The sequence below is a fragment of the Stenella coeruleoalba genome (assembly GCF_951394435.1).
Source record: "Stenella coeruleoalba genome assembly, chromosome: 2".
NCBI classification, from domain to species: Eukaryota; Metazoa; Chordata; class Mammalia; order Artiodactyla; family Delphinidae; genus Stenella; species Stenella coeruleoalba.
In genome coordinates, this window is record NC_137147.1 from 141,464,263 (window position 1) to 141,480,038 (window position 15,776).

The window sequence follows — 15,776 nt, forward strand, 5'->3', positions numbered from 1 at the left end:
GGATTGAAGAATAGGGCCAAGACCAGCACCCGGGTCTCCTAACCTTAGGAGTCTAGGCCCCAGGCTGAGGAGATCTGAAGAGCAAGCAGGCCTGCCCCAGGCTCAGCCCCTCCCTCTGTCCGCAGCTGCCCTCATGATGGAGGAGCTAAATCCCTACACCAAGATCAGCCCAGCACTGGGTGCAGAGCGGCACTCGGTGGGTGCTGTCACAGGCATCGTCCTCCTGTTGTTCCTCATTGTGGTGCTGCTGGGCCTGTTCGCCTGGCACCGGCGGCGGCAGAAAGAGAAGGGCCGAGACCTGGCTCCCCGCGTCTCCTACACACCTGCCATGAGGATGACCAGCACTGACTACTCCCTCTCAGGTAAGGGCTATGCCCCCAGCAGCTCCCTCCCGCGCCCCGCCCCCGCATACACACACACAGGACCCAAGAGGAGCCACACAGTATTCTTGGGGACACCGGGGTTTACCGCTGAAGGTGGGTGGTCGTGCCTGCAGAGTTGTCTTCTGGGGCTGGATGCTCAGGCTCCCCTGCAGAGATAATGGAGGCGAGGAGCTGGAGCTCACTTGGGAAAGGTAGATGGGGCTCCCAGGGGGTGTCATTTCCAGGATGCCCACTCTGAACAGCTACGGTTAGAAGCCTTCTTCCATTTCCCCAGAGCTTCCCCTCCTCCTCACCGGGCTTTAGTCACAAGAGCACCCACACTAAGCAGTAAATTTCCTAAATGCTCCAGGGGAACCTCTCCCCAGCCTGTGCCACCTCAGGAAACCAGCTGTGGGGCCCAATGTCCAAGCCCTGTCCCATTTTTGTTTCCTTGGTGAAGGCCTCAGAGCACCCCTCCCTCCCAGTTCCCAGAGTTAGGAGGGCCCTATTTATACAGTGGAAGGGGACGGGGCCTGACGTGGGGAAGTCTGAAAGTCTGGGCAATGTCCCTCGAATCAGGCCTGCTGGAACCCAGTCTGTTCACAAATGGGGTACCAACTCCAGCAGGCATTTATCTGGGAGTCTGGACTGCTGCCTTAGAAATAAGAACAGCTTTTTGCTTCATATTTCATTAAACAGAAGAGGTCAAAATGCTCTAAAATTGCCCACAGCCCTGAGCCACAGGAGGGTAGGCCTGTCAGGGTATGCACAAGGATGACAGCTCTCTCCAGCTGGCTCCATAGCTCATGGCTGACCTGCAGCCTCCTGGACCTTGGACTTACTTAGAAAACCAAGATCATGTCGGCCTGCTGACATGTCATTCCTGCTAATTCCATTGCCTACTATTTGCCCAGCTCCGTGCTAGGCGCTGCAGGAGAGCCAGGAGCGGCCCAGGTGCAGACCCTACCTTGAGGAAGTTCCTGGCCTACATGCTGCCCTGGGTTTCAGCCGAAGTAGATATCCCCTGATGAAATCCCAAAGCTCATAGGGAGGATTTGGGGATTTTCTTCTATGACTATAGTAAGCAAGGTTGGCTAGGTTTTCCCATGCCATTCCACTGGAATCTGCAGGAGGGCAAGGCTAAGGTCAGGAGAAGTGGGGTTCTCTTTACAGCCTCACTACTGGGATCTGACCCTGGGGGAGGCAGGGGAGGGTCAGCATAGCCCTAAATAGTGACTCAGGGATATCTGAGACTGTCAAATTAACGCTTCTCACGCTGGTGCCACCCTCCACACTGGCAAGCCTAACCTGCAACCTGCAAGGAGGGCCACCGCAAGGAAAGGGGCAAATCAGGCTCTACACATTTCTAGGGGAGTAGTAGATGCCAGGAAGCTTGGGGGCTGGGAGACTTGACTGTCTCTCTTTGCAGAGCACTTTCGAGGCAGCCCAGCCCAAGCATTAGTTTAGGGGTGTCTCATGCCAGGGCCAGGGATGTGATGGCATGTGGCACCTTGTTCTCTTCCCAGATTTGTCTCAAAGTAGCAGCCATGCCCAGTGCTTTTCCAATTCCAGCTACCACGCACTGGCGTGCGGGGGGCCTAACACCAACCAGGCCAGCACTCTGGACAGGAACAGCCCCACCAAGGTACCGGGCCCCTAACTCCCCAGCCCCCATCCGCTGTCTACGCACTGAGCCCTCACCTCTGCCTGGGAAGAAACTGCACCACCACCACCCCGCCCAGGGTCTGTGTGGAACCAACTGCCAATACAATACACATTGCCCTGTGATCCCATGTAAACACTCTGTGAAGCACGTAAGAGGAAGCCACCAGGTTATATGGAGCCAACAAGTGCCATGTAACCAGGACACGTCACATGTAACCAACTCACAGCATCACTCGATATAACATACACCCCCATACCCTGTGTGTAACCGGTGGGTACCAAGTCATGTGATCATCAAGTAATCATGTGTAGCCTTGTCACACATAACCATGTAACCACTTTTGCCTCATGTTAACACATATAATCAAAACACTACAGAATTAATCACTACAGTATGTTACCAGCACCATGTGTGCAGCCAGCACATTATAGAGTAACTGCTATTACTTAGGTACCACCTTACATACTACATGTTATCAGTACACACCCACAACCATTTGTTGCTATCAGAACCGTCACAAGGGACATGGAACCCAAACATCAGCCACAGCCAAGTGTTCCCACTGTAACTCACTGTTAATGTGAGTCCTGCAGGCCTTCAAGGTCAGGTGTGTACCACCCTGGACAGGGCCTTTCCTCCCAGCTCCCAGCCTAACACTGGCTGATGGCAAGACGTCCTCGTACAATCACAGGCCCTTGGGCAAGGATGTCTCAGCACACGTGTAGTGAGCACCCCCTGGTGTGTCAGGATCCATAGTGGGCAGATGAGAGGTTCAGAAATGAGGGACAGCCCCAAGGACCACAAGGTCAACGGGCTCATGCTGCATACCTGCGTGCACACACACACGCTATGGCAGGACCATGGGGGGCTGGGTGGCAAAACCCCATCCTGGGCCAGGAACATGGCCAGGAGCAGTTTTCATCCTCCAGGTCTGTGCCTTATAGAGCTCTAGGGATCCTTTCTCCCCATCTGCCCCACAGAAAATGTCCACCAGTCCACGGACCATGGCTGCTGCCACAGCCCTGGTAGCAATGCACCCTGAGCCCCCTAGCAACAATGACACAGACCCCATATAGCCCCAGGAGCCACCCCTGTCAAGCCAGCACCCAAAGGCCCTCTTCAGGGGCTCTCAGCCTCAGTTTTCCAATAGAATGGCAGTGCTGCAAGCAGGGGTACCTCGAGGTCTGTATGCAAAGCCTGTGGCCGTCAGCCCCACACCCAGCTTCACAGCTTTAGGCTGATCTGAGGAGCCAAGGGAAGGGAATCCAGGAGCTTCCCAGCAGGAGGTCCTTGATTAACTAGAGCCACATTATCAAGGCTACAGCAGGTTAGAGGCAAAGGACGCCAGGGGTGAGAGACAAAGTCCCTTGTGGCCATGTCATTCTCGGTCTCACGCTGACAGGGAAGCACCAGCCACCCTCTGTCACTCAGTAAGGGGGTGAAGTTACTAGAGTAGCCCACTTGGTGACCCTCTGGCTCATTTCACCCCAGGGGCCCAAAGTAGTTCTGTGTGGTCAGGGACCCCTCAGCCTGGCAAATTTTTAGCAAGGGCAGGCAGCTGTGATGACATGGAAAGGACATGGGTCTGGGAGCTGAGACCTGAGTTGTAGACCCAGCTCTGTCACTGCCTGTGTGTGTGACCATGAGCGGGGCCCACAAGCAGGACTCAGGTCCCCAGCTGTGAAATGAGAGCAACCATCCTTGCCTCATATGAAGGGCAGCTGTGAGATCGCAGGAAGAGGAAGGGTTGCGCCATAAGGCCAACCTACCCTGAAGCTTTCTTGGTCACATGAAAGGAAGATTCTCACACTCAGCCCAGGTCAGGTGGCAGAGGTGACAGTGATGTTGCAGGCAGCCTCGGCACCCGGCTCTGTGCTGGAGATGGCCTCGTGTTGCAGCCGAGACGCTGCCAACACCCCTTTCTCCTGCAGCTCAGCCCCATCCAGCTGACCTGCTTTCCCTGTCAGGGCCAGCTTGGCTCAGGCCAGTTCTTGGCTCTCAAGAGGCCCTGCCCTTTGCTCCCCTGTGTCCCAGGGGCCCAAGAGCCTTACAGCTTCAGCCAGACTGCTTAGATGGGGGTATATGTTCTGTTCCCACTGGCCTCAGCCATACCACGGTGGCCTATCATAGAACACCTAACTCTCCCTTTCCCTCAACGACCTAGCACCTAGGTGGGTCAGGGTCATCACAGGGGTGGGTGCACGAGGGCAAAAGCAAAGGCTGGGCAGGGGCATCTCAAGGGCACTAGATAGTAACTCGCTCTCCTACTTTCCAAACAGCTCAGTAACAAGTCCCTTGACAGAGACATGGCAGGCTGGACCCCCTACAGCTATGTGAACGTGTTAGGTCAGTAGTGGTTTGAGTCTGGTCCCCTGCCATCACATCCCACCCTCTTCTCCTTCTCCCATATTGACAGGGGCCCATCCCAGCTCCCTGGGAGAGTTAGTAGATAAATCTTAAGCATGGTTTCCCCCAGGGTGAAGGGGTGTGGGGAGGAAACCCAAGCCCCTATTTCAGCTCTTATAAGCAAATGAAGTCCAAGAGCCCTTTCATTCCTATGTTAGGGGATAGGGAGAGAGTGGCTATGACCCAGGGACCACAAGGGAGAAAGCTAGGGCCCAGATGTGGGGATTCAGGTTGGAAGCAAAAGATGCACTCACCATCTGGGAAAGGGACCCCTGCCTGAGCCAGGCCCCACCAAGGTGCCCCTTTCAAGGGCTTATTCCCTCTGCCCCACTGCCCTGGCAGACACCAATTCCTATGGGGGTGCGGGTGAGGGGTGGGGAGTGAGGGGTAGCAAGGCCAGTGGCCTCAGCTCTAGCAAATCCCTCTGGCCCTGCTGGCTCTAGCGCCTTTGGATGCTACACATGGAAGCCCTAATTCCTTCCAACCTGCCCCACCCTGACCCTCATCCCCCAACCCCTGCCATACCAGGGCCCTGGGAATAATGGCTCCTCCCTGTCATCCTCTCACTAGACTCCCATTTCCAGATCAGTGCCCTGGAGGCCAGGTACCCGCCCGAGGACTTCTACATTGAACTTAGACACCTCAGCCGCCCCGCTGAGCTACACTCACCAGGTTAGACTCCCAGCCCTACCCTCTATCCCCTGGACCCCTGAGGTTGTCATACCAGACCAGACCCAGCACCTACCCTAACCCCCACTCCTATCCTTTAACTTACCCCCATGGTCCCAGAACTCTCCCTGCTGAGCCCCTTCCCTCCGACATAATTAATCTACAAGCCCGATTCCCTATCTGAAGAAGGAAGCCTGTCTGGATCCCCCCAGCCACCCCTTCTCCTCCTATCATGCTCAGTGGATATGGACAAACTGCAAGTAGTATTAGGTGAAGGGAACACAACATAACCGCACTCCCTGCAGACCACAGAATACAACCCAAAACCACTGAGAAGTGACTTGGAGATGGTGACATCTTTGGGATTCTTTGGGCCCGTGGATGTGAATGACGGAGAGTTGGTTCTCTGGCCAAAAAGCCCAATGTCCCTGAGAGAGAGACCCCAGACTGGCTCTCCCAGATCATAGGGTAGGGTGGTCCAGTAGGGATCTAGAGAGGTTGAGGCAGGATGTGTCAACCAACATCCTCTGTGCTCATATATTAGGCTCAAACCTGGTAGCTTGGGAAAGATGCAAAAAAGAGACTTGGAAAATCAGTCCTGCTATGGGAGGATGTGAGGTAGGAGTTACAGAAGTAGGTGCAATGAATAAACAGAGAATTTGGCCTCCCTACAAAGTAGTCCTGCCCTAGATGGCACACTGGACAACCTGGGCCTGAATTCAGGCTCTAGCTGGTTTCTAGAGCTCAAGTGAAATGCAGCTCTACCAACCCCTGCAGGTCTCTGAGGCCAGTAGCAGTAAGAAGAGCAAAGGTTCTAAATCCATCTACCTGTTAAGTAGGCATGGGCTTCACATACCCTGGGCTTATACCCAGGAGGCTGTGCTCCTGGCTGTGAGCCCCCTAAGCAGTGCTCAGGACATTCAATAACCCCACCAAATACAACCCCCCGACACACACACTACCACCACCCTGCACCTCTTTCCATTTGGGAGCATCCTCTGGGCTCAGCCCAGATTTCTCCCTTCAACCACTGTAGCCAGAGCCACCACACGCTGTCATTTTTTCGCTTACACTGAGGCAGGCTGGTGGCCAATGGGAGAGAATACTTGAGAACATCTGAGCTCTAGGCAGAACTCAACTTCTCACTTGTCAGTGTGATCTCAGACAAGTCACTGCCCTTCTTTGAGCCTGTTTCCTGTTCTCTAAAAAGGGAAAAAGTTAACAGCCTAGCCTCCCTCCCTCAGGGAGGGCAAAAGAAGCCCTGGTCTAGAATAAAGTGCTGAACTGACACCAGTGATACAGACTGTTACAGTCATGCTTCTGAAGGGCACAGGTACCTACAGGCCCTCTGGAGAATAGCAAACTTGAGAAAAACTTGGATCTGATTCTGCTCTATCACTGAGCAATGTGTGGAAGGAAGGGAGATAGGAGTAGGCTCCTGCAATTTCAACTAGGGACCTCTATATGGAAGAGGTATGGGGATGTATCTAAAGAGCCATGGGTTGGTCTTCAGTGTCAACAACTGGGGAGAGTCAAGTGCAGTCAAACTGTATTTTAGTAAGCACTTGCTGCATGCCTTGCCTGATATGGCATTCTCAGTTAAAAGCTGAAAATAATGGCTTCGTGAGCCCAAGTCATCACTGTCCCAAATTTAAAGTATCACATAATTTCTTTTCTGGGATCACCAGTAGCAAAGAACCAGAGCTTGGTCGCTGAAGCTTTGTGTCCTTCCTGCCTCTGGCTGGGGCTCAGAACCATGCATTGTGGGAGCCTAGGATAAACTGTGACAGCCAAAAGGGAAAAAAGAAATCCTTGGGACTGACAAACACTGGTAGTATTGTTCAAATACAACTCTCAATTATGTGCAAATGGTCCACCCAAAAAAAGTGGGGCAGGGGGAGGGGGACTAAGCCAGCTGTCTATGTAAGGGAATGACTATACATCCTGTAGAGATGACCAATGAAGAACCTCAGCTACCTGTTCACCTCCCTCTGGCTCCCCTCAGTCGAGCTTTGGATCCAGAAGGGGAGAGGGAAGACCAGAGCTACAAGGTGAGAAACAGTCTTCACCCCCTCTCCGAAGTCCAACAGAACTGGGACTGGGAATGTCATACACCCTTCCCCCAAGCTAAGAACTGGTTCTGATTCATTCCTTATCCTATACTTTTGGAGACTGAAACTTCACCTACAGTGACTGTAGGTGGCATCAGAACTGCCTTTGATCACCTCCTGGAAGACATTCCCCTCAGAGTGAAGGTTAAAGAGCAGTAGTGTTAAATATGCCAGGGGGTGCTGTAGCTCATCATTTATGCTTTAGGAGCTTTTAAAGAATTCCTGTATGGTCAAGATGATTTAGAGTAGATTAAACCCAGAATAATTTTCTAGCACTAAAGAACTATTTATTTTCTGGGTAGAAAAGACAACAAACAAACAAAAGAACTCATGCAGTCTAGGTAAACCTCATTCACCCCTATAATTTTCTTTCCTTTTACTGTTTTTATGCAGGTGCTTGTGGAATGGATAGACGTCAGAACACATACATTATGGACAAAGGCTTCAAAGGTACAGTATCTAATCCTGACGTCCCATTAGAAAGGGCTTAGCAAGAAAAAGAGTGCAGATCTGAAATGGCCAGTTCTACCAGGTACAAACTGCGCATCTCTTCCCCCACCCCCCCCAAAAAATGTTAAAGACCACAGGACCTGGGGCTGCTGGGTAGCTCTGCCCAGGAGGAGCAATCATAATAATAATGATTTCATCTTTTGATTTCAGTTGCACCTGCTTAGGAAACGCTTATGGGTTTTTTATAGATGCCAACTAAATGTCTTCGGAAATGTAGAACGTCATTATCCAACCAATTAGTACAAGTTAAATTGATTATAAAATCTGAAATAAAGTCAATCTACCTGCCCCAGAGGCCTCCTGTCATTGCGCTGGTAAGGAATGCCACCCTGCACCTTCTGGCTTTCTGGGGCACAAGGAATGAAAATAATACCTAGTGTTAATATTGGACGGCACTCCACCCTCACGAGATCTCTGCCCCAGAGAAGAGAGAAGCCAGGACTAATCCCTAACACATAGGAACTGCAAGTTGGATCATCCTTCTAGGAAGTATACAGGTGAAGCCAAATATGAAAGGTCAGGTCCTGCCCCAGGCTTAGGGCCTAGGTTTAAATAACAGAAATGTGTGAAACAGGTGGCTTTGAAATTGTCACTTATTAACTATGACCAACCACCGTAAGGCACAGTTTTCTCAAATTGCAAGGTTGGGATAAGTATGCCTGTCCTATGATCTAACAAGGTTATCCTGAGTATCTAATAAAAAACACAGATCAGAAGTGTTTCTGCATATTGTAACGGGTTATACTAATGTAGTAGAGTTGTCCTTTTGTCTCTGAGGACTATTTAAGAGTCTCAGCCAAACTGAAAGAGATATGACTTACAGCAACGATCCCAGTGGATATCCTAAACCTAGCTGTGTACCAGAATCACCTGGAAAGCTTGTTAAAAATACATATGTTCACCCCCCAACTCCCCAAGATTCTGATGCCATAGATCTAGAGTGGGACCTTTTGTGACAAATGCCTCAGGGCATCCTTATGTAGCGTATCACCTAACACTTACAAACCCCTAAGTCTAGACTGACTCAGATTTCCCAGATTACCCTTCTGGTCTTTCAAACTTAGCCTTAGGTACACCTGAGACACCACTTTCCTAACCAAGGAGAGCTAGTCGTCTTCAACCTTTGGTGGGGTGGTTATTAGAAGTGGGGTGAGAAAAAAAAAGTGGGGTGAGCTAGGGGTGGATGGTGGTGAGAATTGTGTTCTGAACAACAGAGCAGGAAGGACAAGTCTCCACCAGCACGTGTTAGGATGTGCACAGCCCAAGAGAACGATCTGAGGACAGAAGGTCACCACCCATAGGTCACTATGCCCTTGGGATCATCATTCTGGCAATTTTTTGTTAGTTTTGACTTAAACCACCCAAATGAAAGGAAGCGCCATTACAGTAGATGAAGCTAAACAATAGAAAACAAACAAAACTATACTGTCTTTTATCACTGTGACCTGGGACCTCAGTTTCTTTCTCAAGGAGGAATGGGGACTGGACAGAAACATCTCTAAGGACCTTTACAGCTCTGAGAATATGCATGACTCAAGCATGAATGAATTCAGACAGGCCCAGACACCTCAATAAATGAGCACACAACTTCCCTATGCACTTCATTGTCCTACGCATTGTGATTAGAGTAGTTACTCGCAGCCATAAATGTAAAACAAAGTTAAGGACTCAGCCATGGCGTCATTCATTCCTGTTTTGTGGGATCGTATATCTGAGTGTCTGAGTGCAGGGGAGACTTGGAAGCTAGCAGCCAGGTTTCATTTCACCACTCTGGCTATAATTATCCTTTAAACTGGAGAGAAAAGATGGCTATGTAGGCAAATGTACCAACAGGTGTTTGTTAGGGACCAACACACCAGAACAAGAGGAAAATGGAACATCACAGTTAAGAGCTTTACAGAAATACTTATCAAAGACATGGAAATAAACCCCACTAACTGGCTGAACTCCCCAGATAAACATATAATAAATTAGTTTGTACCAGGAATGGAATTATTTCCTAAAACTACTGGCCCAAACCAAATTATAACCACTAAGAGTTAAGATAAAGAGTCTTAGGGCTTCCCTGGTGGCGCAGTGATTGAGAGTCCGCCTGCCGATACAGGGGACACGGGTTCGTGCCCCGGTCTGGGAAGATCCCACATGCCGCGGAGGGGCTGGGCCCGTGAGCCATGGCCGCTGAGCCTGCGCGTCCGGAGCCTGTGCTCCGCAATGGGCAGTTAGAGGCCCGTGTACCGCAAAAAAAAACCAAAAAACAAAACAAAACAAAAGAGTCTTAGTGTTCTCTGAACTCAGTGGGAAAGAGCCCTGGCCTGGGAGTTAAAAGATATGGGTTCTAAGGGGAATTCCCTGGTGGTCCAGTGGTTAGGACTTGGCGCTTTTACTGCTGGGGCCCGGGTTCAATCCCTGGTTGGAGAACTAAGATCCTGCAAGCTGCACGGTGCAGCCAAACAAAAATTTTAAAAAAAAACAAAAAAACAAACGGGCTTCCCTGGTGGCGCAGTGGCTGAGAGTCCGCCTGCCGATGCAGGGGACACGGGTTCGTGCCCCGGTCTGGGAGGATCCCACATGCCGCGGAGCGGCTGGGCCCGTGAGCCATGGCCACTAAGCCTGCGCGTCCGGAGCCTGTGCTCCGCAACGGGAGAGGCCACAACAGTGAGAGGCCCGCGTACCGCCAAAAAAAAAAAAAAAAAAAATTGGGTTCTAGTCCTGGTTCTTGCTGTGTGGCACTGATTAGATCACAGTGTTGTTTTCTGAGTCTTGGTTTCTTCCCCTATTAGAAGGACAGGGTTGGGGATCCCCTGGTGGCGCAGTAATTAAGAATCCGCCTGCCAACGCCAGGGGCATGGGTTCGATCCCTGGTCTGGGAAGATCCCACATGCCTCAGAGCAACTAAGCCTGTGTGCCACAACTACTGAGCCTGCGGTCTAGAGCCTGTGCTCCGCAACAAGAGAAGCCATCGCAATGAGAAGCCCGCGCACCGCAACAAAGAGTAGCCTCCACTCACAACTAGAGAAAAGCCCGCGCGCAGCAAAGACCCCACACAGCCATAAATAAGTAAATTTATAAAAAAAAAAAAAGGGTTGTGCAAGCACTATCTCTAAAGCCCTTTCCAGCTCTAAGCATCTAATCCAGTCAATGCTCCCTTTCCCCTGTTACTTACTAAACACCTCCACTCACTGTCATCTGGAGGTTGCGCGAGATCACTCATACCGCTGTGCTAACCCCATTTTACCTCTAAACACCTTTCCATCTCTCCTTCCCCTGCTCCCCTCTCAGCAAAATTATTCTGCAACAAACTGCCTCATGTCAACACTTATCTGTCAGGCATTTCAAAGTGCTATAGAAGAATCCTCCCCACTACTCTCCATCACCTTAATGATCCTGAAATCCTGGATCCCACTGTTGCTGCCCCTTTCCCCACCTGTATGCTCCTTGCTAATCCAACCTCCAAGTCTCTCCTTGCAATAACCTTGGCTTCCCAGGTAGTCAGGAGCCCACCAACATCCTGAAAACTTTTTTCAGCCAGTGTGGGAGAAAAGGCATTGTGGCCTTCTAATAGTAGTAGTAGGCTGAGAAGACTAGAGATGGACGTTCAGTGCCTAGGTTTTCCCCAACAGTGAAATATTGGCCTTAAGTAGATGATAGTGTGAACCTGAAGGCTGGGATAAGTTCAAATCCTACTCACAAGATGGCCTTGGAAAATCATTTCCCCTCTCTCGATTTGTTACTTCCTTTATAAAATGAAGATGTTTCAATTAGTTCATTTCAGAGGCCCCTTCTGCCTCTGATAGTTATGTGGCTGTATGTGATTTGCGGAAGGTAGGGACTATATGAGAACAAATGCCAGGACATTATAGGGCTAAACCTTCAGCCTTGATGCTAATTACAGGCCTTAAAGGAGCGACTCCCCAGAGCTTGGAGAGCCTTGGTTGATGTCTCCCCTTTCTTTGCAACATGCCCAAAGTGCAAAGACTGGTATAAAGGTGGGGCTATAAAAAGATGAGGAAGTGTCCTAGAGCAGCTGGTTATTCTTCCCCTTACCATGCCCTCCCTCAGAGCAGGCAGGTGGATGACTCAGCTGGAGAAAAGAGTAGGTTCCTGAAGTATAGTTTTCCAGCTGGCCCTGCCCTTCCCCTCCCTCCTCAGAAACAGAATCCAGTTTATTCCATAATTCAACACCCTCCTACCACCACCTCCAAACACACACACGCACACACACACTCTTCTCCATCCCCTTTGGCTTTACCTCTGGCCCCTTTATGGATGATACATCTTCTCCCTGAGACTCACCCCATTCCCACAAACCCCAATTTCTCTTTTATCTATTTAGATGCATCCCCTGCTACAGAGCAAACAATTTATTTCCCCAAACTTGAAAGCAGCCGACTTTTCTGGTGGAAATAAGAGGGCCACTACTGGTTGGCTGAGGCTCTGTTAGGCATTGAGCTAGAGCTTCAAGCCTCTCCCACTGCCCTAATAATCAGTCATGGGACGTCCACAAAAAGAGCTTGGCCCTTCTCAGCTGAACTTGGCCCCACAGATAAAAGGCTTTCCTTGTTCAGGGTAAGGTGAAGCTGTTGCAGATAGTTTGCATTTAGGATATAGGACAGGCATACAGGGTAACAAAATATGAGGGGAAAACACCTTGATTGGGTATCAGAGCAGGGAGGGGTTGTCCTAACTTAACTACTTACTAACATTAGGCAAACTTTATGAGCTTTAGTTTCCTCATTTCTAAAGTAGTAATACTAGTCCTTCCTGCCTGGCCCCCTGCACAGATGTAACAAGTGTCAGTGATCTAACTGGAGTCAGTGAAGACCAGCTACATGTGCTATAAAGCGAGCTAACACTAGTCCTCAAATTTTAGAAAATATGCAACTGAGTCAGCTGCCAATCAAAGTAAAACTGATGTGCCTGCGTGGGGAGGAGGGGAGAGGTGTTGGGGATAGCCCTTCTTTAAGCAGTACTAGTAGTCCTCAGCTTCCACAGGAGCAGCTGAGTCATACTGCCTTACTACTTGGCTGGTAAATTCAGAGAACCCAAAATGGGACCAAGGGGCCAGCTGAGGTTCCTAGACTTAACCCCACTCCCTTGTACTAAGAAACAAAGTATTCACTAGAGGCAATTCCATGTGACTTGGGCAGGTCATGGCCTAGCACCCAGAGCCACCTTTCCCCTATGAGAGCCTCACCAGTAGCTGGGCCAATCCAGCCTCCCTTTAGTCTCTGCTGGGACTGCTCGCTGTCTAGCAAGAATGTTTTCTCCTCCTCTCTAGGGTTCTAGGGTAGAGAGAGGCCACAATCCAAGACAGGACCCAAGACCCACATCTCTCTCTGCCTGGGGGCTAAGCTGTGATACAAAGTGCTCTGAGCCTGGTTCTGGAGCTTGCTCTAATACTGATGAGCAGGGTAACCCTGGGGAAGTCACTATACAAATCTCAGTTTCCTCATAAGCAATAAAGGGGGAGGGGAAATAATAATTACTGCTCTGCCTACACTTTTAGGAACTAATGGGTGAATGTAGTTTTGTACAAGATTGAGGAAATGTTACCTGCTAAAACAAACATAAATAACCCTATACTAACAAAAAAGTAAATCCCCTCCCAACCAGTTACCTGCTGTGGGAGAAAAGACTCCTGTGGTGGCACACATCTCAACTACTTCAGTCACGTGGAGCGCTCTGCTCTCACCGGACCAAGGTACATCCAGTAACCCCTTGAATTACACTACCACTTCCACTTTTTTACATTTTCATTAATTTCACAAGTTGGAGGCAGAAAGCATAGAAAAATAGCAGCCCCAAATGTAAATTGTGGTGGTTCTAGTGAAAGATCATCTGAGAATTTTACCATCTGCTAGCACTTATAGAAATTTAGAGCTGAGAAATAGAGAAATTTCACCATCTGCTACCACTTATAGAAATGTAGACTTCTTAGATCACTCTTGACTACGAAGCCCCTGCAACTCAGTGCTTATTTCTAGATTCCCCTGGCTGGCAGAGCCTCACAGAAGGATGAGGGCCAGAGTTGCCAAATTAGAGAGTCTCCTGCTTTTTCTAGGCAAGTTCTGCCTCATTTGAAACAATCCACAGGAGGCAGTAATCTTCCCCCAAAAGGGAAAATGGCATAGAGGTTGAAAGAAGGGCTCCCGTTTCACTGTGACTCCCAGTCACAAAGAGAACCTTCTTCCTCCAGTGAGCTACAGTTACCTTGCTTCATATTTGGAAACCAGTTTGCATCTTTTGTACCCTAATACACCCTGAAGTCTTGGGGATGATGCACCTGAGAGACTACAGGAGAAGCAGCATGAGTTCTCCTAGTATCAGAGAAAGATACTGCTAAAATAGATTTCAGTTAGCATTCCTGAGAACTGGGTAACTGACCCCAGAAGATATACTGCAGGCTTACTAGAAAACAGGAACTTTCCAAAGCCTAGCTTGAGACCCAGGTGCTTTTTAAACCTCTATTACACTTCAGTCTGCCCCACCTCTGATCACGAGCTTCTCGAGAGCAGGGATACTACCTGTTTACTGCCTAAAGGTTGCCAAATTGCTGGCACTTGTGCCAAATCACACACCTACTTCTTCTGAACCTAAGCTTAGTCATCAAAAAGAATTCAGAAAAATGATATCACAGAAAATACACAGGCCAAGGAGTCCCAAGGCATGGATTCAAGTACTGGCACTGCCATTCACGAGCCATATGACCTTAGACAAGTCACTTCATCTCCCTGGGCCATCATCTCATAAAATACAGTCAACTATCCTTGCAAGATTTTGTAAAAATTAAACAACAGATGTGAAAGCATATTATGAATATCTTGAATTAATCCCTTTCTGGTGCTATACCTGACTACTAAAGCAAAAATGTTCTTATCCCTCCAAAAACATAATTCCTTAGAACTCTGCTTACCTAGAAAAGCACTCCTCAACATATTTAGTAAGTGAATCTTGGATTATCAAAGGTGTTTACAACTTCTCAATCCTGAAAGCACATAAACTGTACTCTGCTTTTGGTATTTAAATTAAGTCATATGTCCTTGCTTGTCCTAAGAAATCTCTCTTGCCTTGCAGATTACATGAAAGAATCCGTATGCAGTTCTAGCACTTGTTCCTTGAATAGCAGTGAAAACCCTTATGCCACAATTAAGGACCTACCCATCCTCACCTGCACGCTTCCAGAAAGCAGCTATGTAGAAATGAAGTCGCCTGTGCACACGGGGTCTCCATACACAGATGTGCCATCCTTGTCGACATCTAATAAAAATATATATGAAGTTGGTAGGTGTCTCAAATAAGTAACTTAGTGAAATCAGGGCATTAGTACAGCATCTGAAGTGAAAACAGCCCTCTCCAGTCCCCGTCTTGAAAATACACCCTTCTTTTGTTGCTTTTTAAGGAATCCAAGGTGAACTGTCTTTCCCAGGACTGCCCTCCTCTCTCATACAAGAAATCAAATTTTTGTGCCAACTCTGCTTTTAAAAAACACTAAGGCTACGTGTGAAGCAGATATATTGGGGGTGGGGAGTCAATACACACAAACACATACACTTCAACTGATTGTTGACACAAATTCCTGTTTAAAAAAGAAAACAATCAGAACAGACATTTGCAAGTTTCAAAATCACCTTATTCTACTTTTTCCCAGTTTAACCCATGTCCCTGGGCTCACTGATACAACCCCTGACCCCTACTCTAAGTCCCTCTGTTTTGACCAGAGCTTGGGATTCTGATAGCACACTCACTTAGCTTTTCAATCTCTTGAACAAGCCTCAGTCCTAACCTTCATACATTTATCATAAACCCCTGGCTTCTCCCCCGACCAAGTTAAATAGAATTCTCTTCCCCCCAACAAGGCAACCAAAGCTAATCTGTTCTCTGAACTCATTTTTCACTATATTCCTTAGAGCCCACAGTCAGTGTGGTCCAAGAAAGCCGTGGTTGTAACTCCAGCTATATCCAGAATCCATACGACCTACCTAGGAACAGCCATATTCCTGGTCATTATAACCTCCTCCCAGTAAGACAGAGTCCTGCCAATGGGCCGTCCCA

General features: G+C 49.0%; 1 protein-coding gene and 1 long non-coding RNA gene across 7 annotated transcripts in view; one reads left to right on the plus strand and one right to left on the minus strand.

Annotated features, from left to right (window-relative positions):
* MEGF11 (multiple EGF like domains 11) overlaps positions 1 to 15,776 on the plus strand; it is a gene marked incomplete at its 5' end in the record, with an annotated part of 378,890 nt that overhangs the window by 362,995 nt on the left and 119 nt on the right. Inside the window, 7 exons of one of the 6 annotated variants that reach the window (XM_079910942.1) lie at positions 126 to 362; positions 1,889 to 2,007; positions 4,308 to 4,374; positions 5,005 to 5,106; positions 7,109 to 7,154; positions 7,608 to 7,664; positions 14,799 to 14,896. In XM_079910942.1, coding sequence (XP_079767068.1) covers positions 126 to 362; positions 1,889 to 2,007; positions 4,308 to 4,374; positions 5,005 to 5,106; positions 7,109 to 7,154; positions 7,608 to 7,626 — 590 coding nt within the window. In that variant the 3' untranslated portion in view covers positions 7,627 to 7,664; positions 14,799 to 14,896. Of the gene's footprint in view, positions 1 to 125; positions 363 to 1,888; positions 2,008 to 4,307; positions 4,375 to 5,004; positions 5,107 to 7,108; positions 7,155 to 7,607; positions 7,665 to 13,337; positions 15,733 to 15,776 lie in introns of those variants that run through there. The other 5 variants (XM_079910943.1, XM_079910941.1, XM_079910946.1 and 2 more) reach the window with 5 other exon arrangements.
* LOC307180604 lies at positions 196 to 14,981 on the minus strand. Its single transcript, XR_013825760.1, has 3 exons — positions 14,893 to 14,981; positions 469 to 529; positions 196 to 323 (listed from the first exon to the last, which is right to left on the minus strand). It is a non-coding gene; the product is annotated as an uncharacterized lncRNA (long non-coding RNA).